This window comes from Papaver somniferum, chromosome 10 (assembly GCF_003573695.1).
Source record: "Papaver somniferum cultivar HN1 chromosome 10, ASM357369v1, whole genome shotgun sequence".
Taxonomy (NCBI): Eukaryota; Viridiplantae; Streptophyta; class Magnoliopsida; order Ranunculales; family Papaveraceae; genus Papaver; species Papaver somniferum.
The window spans coordinates 144,030,580-144,038,528 of NC_039367.1; the positions used below are offsets into that span (position 1 = coordinate 144,030,580).

The following is a 7,949-nucleotide window of genomic DNA, read 5'->3' on the forward strand; positions in this document are numbered from 1 at the left end:
GGCAGTTATCTTAGCTCTTGAATTGGCTTGTTCTAATTTTCATAAGAATCTGAAGGTTGCTTCAATACATTATGAAGAATGATGTGATTTGGGTTGTTCAATTTAGGTGGATGAGGTCTACAGTCGAGACTGAGCTGTGGTGCTTGTGAAGTGTTTACTGTTTAGTATATTAGGCGTTCCTTTTTAGATGTTCTGGAGCAGCATGATTAATTGCTGTTACGGGCTTTTTGTGGCTTTATCTGTTTTTGTAGTCGGTTAATTTGTGGTAGTAGGGGTTATCTGTTTTTGCAAGTGACTTCCAAATGTGACTTCTGTTTTTAGAAGTGACTTGTGTTTTTGTAGTTGGCTTTATCTGTTTTTTGGCAAAACAAACAAGGCCAACAGGCATAAGAAAAAGAAGACGACTACCCTACACCTAAATAAACTTTCCTAATCTAATCCTCCAGCAGAATCTGGTTAAACTCTGCAGAAAATTGCTCTCTCCCATCTGACAAACATCTGAGCAGGATGCTTGCTAGCCAAAAGGTCAGCAGCCCGGTTTGTTTCCCTGAAACAGTACCTGTATTTAACTGAACTGAACATCCAGAGTACACAGCTTTTGTTCATACATAGCGTAGACTAGAGAAATTTGATCTGTTAATAAGAAGTTTCCCCTGAACTTATCAGATCAAACGAGTCTAGGCTATGGTTTACAACACTAACTTGGAACTTTTTTGTTACCAAAAGATAAGAATCCTCAATAGAATGTAACAAAAGATACAGACTAATATACAAGTAGAAGACATAAGTGTATTTTAACAGAAACAGATACTACCAGGGAGCCTTGATTTTCAGGCAGCAACAACAAAAAAATTGAACAAGCCGCACCAAAAAATGAACATCCCTGATATCAATAACTACCCGTGGTCGCCATAAAAAAAACCTGCCTGAGAAACAATGTAGAGACATTAAGAACTACACGTGATACAAGTACTAATTACGTTTAAGTGGCGCAATAATATCAAGGTTCAGCTCCTTCAACCCCCTCTTCCTCAACGACGGTTCCCATTGCAGGGTTTTCCTTTTCCGCTCTTCCTATCCCTTCTTTTCCACCCTTACTTCCTCTTTTCAATTTTCTTTTCCTGCCAGCAGGTTTGGTGTTTTTGTTGGTGCTCTCCTCCTCTTCTGACCTGAACAAACATAAAATGACCTGGTTAAACATACGCAATCCATTGAAACCCTCATCTCCCTCCCAATTCCAAATATCAGTAATACGCGCATTCAACACAAGTCACTGATACTGGTTTAGGAATTAATCTATCAAATACAGGCAGCAAAAAGATTATAAATGTTTATTTGCGGAGTGACTGAAAATACATATAAGATCTTACCTATTTTTGCCGCGGCTGTTCACCGTATCCACAGCGTTTTCAATAGCATAGAGGGTCATTTTCTTGACCTGTAATTGCAGACATTTGGTTTACATGTTTTCAGTAAAAAGAGCAAGCAGAAAACATCAAAACTAACTACAACAAACACCGGTTATTGGAAGGAAGGAGTATCCTGTTGGAAGATGTGTTCTTTACTGTACCTCCAATTTATCTTCCTTAGCCCAGTGGTTCTGAGGAAGCAAACGAAACTCCTCAGCTAAGCGCATGCATTCCGGGACATTCTCAGGTGAAACAAAATCAACTGCCACTTTTATACACGACTGCAAAAAGTAACAAGATTTCTCAGTAAATTTTTTCATAAAGTTTCGATTTCTGTATTAAGAATTTCAAAGCATGGTAAATATACTGCAAGCAATACATATCAAACCGATCTCAATCTCTTACTCTCTTCTCTCTCAACAACATTCACAAACAGCACAGTCCATCCGCATGGTTACCGTAACATTACTATCGGAAAAATCTCAGGTATTAGAGTTATCCAGACAGAAGGGGCTAGAGTTATCTATCCAAGCTGTACTTTTAGATTTGAGAATTGAGACATACATTAATAAAAAGGAAAATAGCCAAAATACCTTTAGGTTCCTCACTTGGTGAGGACAACCAGCTGGAATGAATACGGCCTCGTCAAGTTCTTGCACAAAGGTCCATGGTTCAATTCCTACAGCACATCAAAAGGCATAATTATATACAAACAAAAAAACCCCAAGGCAGGATAATATGGCAAAGGGAGCTCTAAAAAGTTAGTATTAAAGATTAACTACCATATTCCTCCTTGAGCTTCCTTTTTTGCTCAAAAGTCAAGTAAAATGTCTGGTCGTGAATCGGGTGACTGACCTGTGTAAAATACAGAGAAGGTTCAACTTAAAATAGGCAATGCAAGTACCTCTAAATTTTGTATGGATGCAATCCAGAGTTGATAATAGTATAATAAGAAAATTAGTAGATTACGACAAGAGGGAATATTCTACTACACAAAATAATATATCAATTGTAATTAGATAATTAAGAGGGGAAGTGAAGCCTCATTTTTTATGAGATAATTTTTTTAGACACAAAACGGTAGTGTGCGTTGGATATAGCATTACCTTCACAACTCGAGAACAGTATGTGTGTCGGAATTCCCGAGAATGCTTTCTAAGGTACTCCTGCAGCTTCGGAACATCTTCTCTGCGGAAGATATCCCAGAGAGCACCACCAGAACTTTTAGAATAATTTTCAGACTCAAAAACATTACATTCTTTTCCCACTTCAGTACTATTAGCTAAATCTGTATGATGAAACTTGGCATAGTCCTCATTTTCTTTCTTATCCTGGGCCATGTGCCTCTTTTTCGCTTCTTGTATCTTATCAAGCTGTTCATCCTTTAGAGATACCTCATGCATGTGAGCCAACACGTTCACCTAAGTGTATTGAAGCAGAACCAACAAATTAGCGAAACTCCTTCAAGTGTTAAAAAATAACTAACACGGCAATCATAATGCGAAGAGATATGAACTTATGCAACAGGCATAAACAAGGAACCAAATAACAAGCTTTTCAACGGAGAGGATGATAACACTGCGATCGAACTAGATAACTCTATTGATGACACCAACAGAGGATTTGTCCGGAGAATTCAAGAATACAAGGTAAAGGAGGCATTAAAAAGGATGAAAGTGGGGAAGGCACTGGGGCTGGATAACATCCCCATTGAGGTATGGAATTCCTGGGAGATATATGGATAAATTAGCTGACTAAGTTGTTCAATAGCATTTTCCAATAAAACAAGATGCCAAATGAATGGAGGAGAAGCATATTAGTACCAATACTCAAGAATAAAGGGGATATTCAAAGTTGTAATATGTTTATTAGGTTTTGTTCGCCAGGGCTGACTTAATATTTCAAGCGCACACACAGACAGATATTAAGTATCAGAGGAATTAAGGCCTGACACAGTACTGCCGTTCAGCATGAACATAATTAGCTATTTAACATTTTACCCAGACCATAAACTTAATTTTAGCAATACTGCAAGTAATACACGGCGAAATGACAAACATATGTCAAATAAGATGTTAACAAATCTATACGTACCGCGTCAGACATGTCGCAGTGAAGTTTGGTAACAGAGTCACCTCGACCAAGCTCTTCCGCATGTCCATAGGCAATGTATGTCTTTGGACCTAAATCTGGCTTCAACGATGTTGGTGGCAGCTTGGTAGCAAGATTAAGAAATCCACGCTTTATGTGCGTGTACTGTTGATAGGGTAATGCACTGACAAATTCAACACAATGGCGCGGTAACCACTCCTCAAACATATCAGCAGGAGGCCAGTCTTTCAGTTTGAGCATCTCCGGCCACATGTTTGGATGCATACGACCATCTGAATAGCCTTTGAAAAAGTCTTGTATCTTAATCTCACCCTGCAATTCATAAAAGAAAAAAATGAGATACAGTTAGAACTGAGAGGGATAATTTATATGGCAAGTATTTGGGCAATGAAACTAACCTCGCACCAATCCATACAATTCATAGCTGTCACCTTCAAGTGAGCTTCACCTTCCATCACCCTTGAATTAGATTTCTCACGTAATGCTTTGCACATAACCAAGGGCGTCCAGCTTAAGCCAGAGGAGAGTTCTTTCACCTTGCGAACAATCACTGGCTCGCCTTTGCACCAGTGCTTCCGGAAGTGCTCCAGGTCTCCGTGTTGTATGTCTCTTGCAGTTGGACAATATAAATAGTTGTCATTCGATTCTCGGGAAGCAGCTCTCCGTATATTATCGTTGTTAATATCTGCATCGCCAACTGGGTTGGAACAGGAGCAAGTCTCTGCGGCAGTCACTGGATCATCAAACATTTTTGCTGCTATATCATCTGCACTTTTTTCCAACTTAGACACCCAATTTTCTGGAAGAATACATTTCAGTTCTAGAAGACCAGAACCGCAAGATGCACAAGGGATGCTATGATCATCCATCACTTTCCACTCAGACATTAGCTTCACATTATCCTCAAGGACATCGTCAGGTTCAGGAACCACATCACAATTTTTCGGGTTCTCATCAATTGATTTAGCGCATTTATCTGCCTCTAGTTTCGCTCTTGACCTTGATGTACCTTTCAGAGGTTCTTCAGGTTCCGCATGCATGTACGAATTCCCTTTGTTGACAAACTTCAATTTTACTTCCTCTCCAGCCTCTTGAAAGGAACCATCACGAATCTCTCGGCAACAGGTAAGGCAAAGATCATAACTACAGTTTGAGCAGCTCCGGTGATAGTCAACTATAGAAGTTTGGCAGTTGTTGCTGTTCATAAGCCAAGCATCAAAGTCAGTAACCAAAACCAAAAAAGGAGGCTATAACCACCAAGCTGAGATACCTACCAATACATGCGCTCGTCATCATCACAACCTGCATTCTTTACATTTACTTTTGATGGTGATAATCCTGCGCAAAAGAGATGATCTTATGAGATGAGATAAGCTAATTTCCTCAGTGGTAACAGGTGGTTGATGAGGTGAACACATATTAGAGCATCCAGTCATATTAGTCATTCAAATAACATGGTACGTATACCATTTTGGGGCAGCAGTGGATATGGAATAAAGCTATGTATGCCCATATAGGGTAAAATGGAATGACAAATATACCATTTGTTAGTCAAGCGGGGACTAAATCTCTGCGCCCAGTTTTAAACCATATCCAAAATTAGGCGGTGTTTTAAGGAGGGGGCGAGTTTTTAAAAGCCATTTGTGTAGGGGGTAAGCTATATTTATCTTATGTCGTTCTGTTTTAGCATTCACCCTTGTGGATGCTCTTAGTAGGATAGTCTAAAAACTCTTACAACAGAGGGGTATACTGTAGAGTCACTTAATGAATATTATATGACTCAATAACTGAGACTATAAAGGACTCAAAGGAACCTTCGTTAGATCGGGTTAAGACTAAACATTCAAAGTTTCACAATAAAACTGAACTAACTTCAATTAGATATTGACTTCATGAGACAAGATTCAAGCAACGGTTATTGATTGATGCCCGAGGGTATGCAGGGGGATACCTTGAATAGTAGCTTCAACCTGCCTTTCAGTTACTTGTTCTTGGTTAATCTGTTTCAGCACCGGAAGAAGATGTTTCAACAAATATTTAGAGTACTCGACCTTTTCTTCAGGTCCTATCTTCCTTTCTGAGGCCTCCTACACATGGACAGAATCAAATAAGACTTTATAAAGGAAGTAATCAAAGTGGCACCAAAGAAAGGAAATGCAAAGTAATGTAATAACACCGACCACTGATTTTAAGTACACACGCAAGCAATTTTTGCAGTTGCATATTCCAGTGCAAACAGGGCAAGCCGCTGCAAGCGACTCTAGTGAGACATCAGGATACCTGTATTAAATAATACGTCAGAGTCAGAATTATTGGAAAACAGTAGGTACCGGTAATGTCTTTTACCAGCAAATGTAAGATTTGGTTTATTATGCATATTTTCCAGTTACTTGCTTTTAATTATGCGACTCTAGTGAGGCATCAGGATACCTGTATTAAATGAGGGTCCATGTTGAGGACAAAAAACAGACTATCTAGAAGCTCATTTAAATAAATGTCGGAAAAAAGTAGTTCCACACAGAACCAGATACGTTGACAAGAAAAGGGGCTAACTTTGCCATCTTTTTGCAAAGTCCTCATGCTTAACCACTAGTACCTCAGGCTTTACCAAAGCCGGAGATAAATTCTGTAAGCTAACAGGAAAAAATTGTACGAACAACGGCGATGCTCCTAAGCAACATCATAACTCATTATCATGAGAAATCATAAACCTAAGACAGATGCTTATTAGAAAAAGGCTCACCATTTCTTTATACATGGCTGACAAAACCGCTTATTTGGACAAACTTTGCAGCGAACGACTTCCCCTGGTCGATCGTTCCTTTGGCACTGATGGCACATATTGGATTCTTTAACTTCTCCCTGGTAACAATAATACACAAACATACAAATTAGAGTCAAAAAAAAAAAATCTCTTAGGCATTTATACAAACACATTGGATACCATTAACTTACATCAATGATTGTAAGACACTTCTTCTTATTCCCTTCTTTAATCCACACTTTTTTTCCATTGACGAGAGGAGTATCAGGTACTACTTTGGAAACTTTCTTCTCTCTAGGAACACTGATTTTCTTCTCTCTGATTTTCTTCTCTCTAGGAAGACTGGTTATCTCAGTATACGTCCCGGCTGGTTTAATACTCGAACGCCTAGATCTCCTTACCTCCTTACCATCTATTTCCGTAGTCTCATTCAACTTATTCCTTTTCTTCTGCTGGCCAATTTCACCATCTTCTTCTTCATTGATTTCACCATTACCTCCTAAATCCTCCTCAGATTTCTTTCTTTTCGATTGGTAAACCAACGGAGGTTTACATTCACCATTATCCTCCTCGAGTTCTTCTTCACCATTCTCTTTACCAACATCAATATCTACTTCTTCCATTGTTAACCTAATAATTTCTCTGTCCTTCAAAAATTTCCTCTTTGTTTTTTTTTCTCTCTCTTAGGGTTTCGTTAAGAAGGGGGATGGATTTTGAGATTCGGGAAGTTAATTAATCAACTAATTTGGGGTTTTTGAAATTTGAATTTGAGATTTAGAGAGAATTATCCCGCCTGATCCCGCCTTGTGATTTTCTTCTCTTGGAATTGTTTTTTTTTTTTCTTGGGAACTTAAATCTGAAAAAAAAGCTTGATGGGTTTGAACGAAGTTGTCTAGATATCGGATGAACAGGTTTATGGAGAACTAGTACGGCCCATTGACGGAGAGAGAAAAGAGAGCAGGGCAGGCAATAAATAGGCACCTTATTTTTTTTTCACTCGGTGACCGAAGTCAAAAGGGATACCGAAGTTCCTATGGTGTGTTTGACAGGAGTTAGTCCTATGGAAATAGTGTGTGTTTCCCCCTTTGATTAAAAATCTATTTCCATGAAATTCTACAGAAAGTCTTTCTTTACATCCACAGGGATACTGATTCTATGAAATTATTTCCTTTTTATGTTATCAAACACAACCTTAAATACTTGATAAACATTATTTAATTTTCATTCATAGCGCAAAGTTGATTACAATATAGTCAAGAACATCGTGAACAAAGTTACAAGTAACAGATACTACATACGGAAAGAAAAAAATTGACAAAGGGGAAACTTCATTAAGAAAGTCACTAAGTCACCAAAAAAAGCGAATGAGAAACAGAGAATTACATGGATGTGTGAGTCACAGCATCCCAATTACAAATTAAGGTGGAAAGACTAAAACCAAGGAGAAAATGTTTGTGTTAATTGTCCAGTTAAACATTAATAGAGACTTAGAGTGTGTTTGGATCGTATTTTAAAAACAGTTTTCTGTTTAAAATGGTTGAAAACATGTTTGGTAGAGTTTAATAGAGAACTGTTTTTAAAATTTGTTTTACACTAAAAAAAGGAAAACAAAATAAAATCGTTTTCACTATTTTCTTTTTTTTCCTTTCACTAATAGCCTGCAA

General features: G+C 38.2%; 1 protein-coding gene across 1 annotated transcript; it reads right to left on the reverse strand.

Annotated features, from left to right (window-relative positions):
* Positions 1 to 715: 715 nt before the first annotated feature.
* On the reverse strand, positions 716 to 7,213 carry LOC113317849 (lysine-specific demethylase JMJ25-like). Its single transcript, XM_026565978.1, has 13 exons — positions 6,477 to 7,213; positions 6,265 to 6,383; positions 5,702 to 5,801; positions 5,473 to 5,608; positions 4,796 to 4,859; positions 3,920 to 4,718; positions 3,504 to 3,833; positions 2,516 to 2,830; positions 2,192 to 2,264; positions 2,003 to 2,088; positions 1,571 to 1,690; positions 1,371 to 1,438; positions 716 to 1,169 (listed from the first exon to the last, which is right to left on the reverse strand). Exons 1-13 carry the CDS (start codon positions 6,906 to 6,908, stop codon positions 1,001 to 1,003), a joined length of 2,811 nt encoding a protein of 936 aa, XP_026421763.1. The 5' UTR covers positions 6,909 to 7,213; the 3' UTR covers positions 716 to 1,000.
* Positions 7,214 to 7,949: the final 736 nt, after the last annotated feature.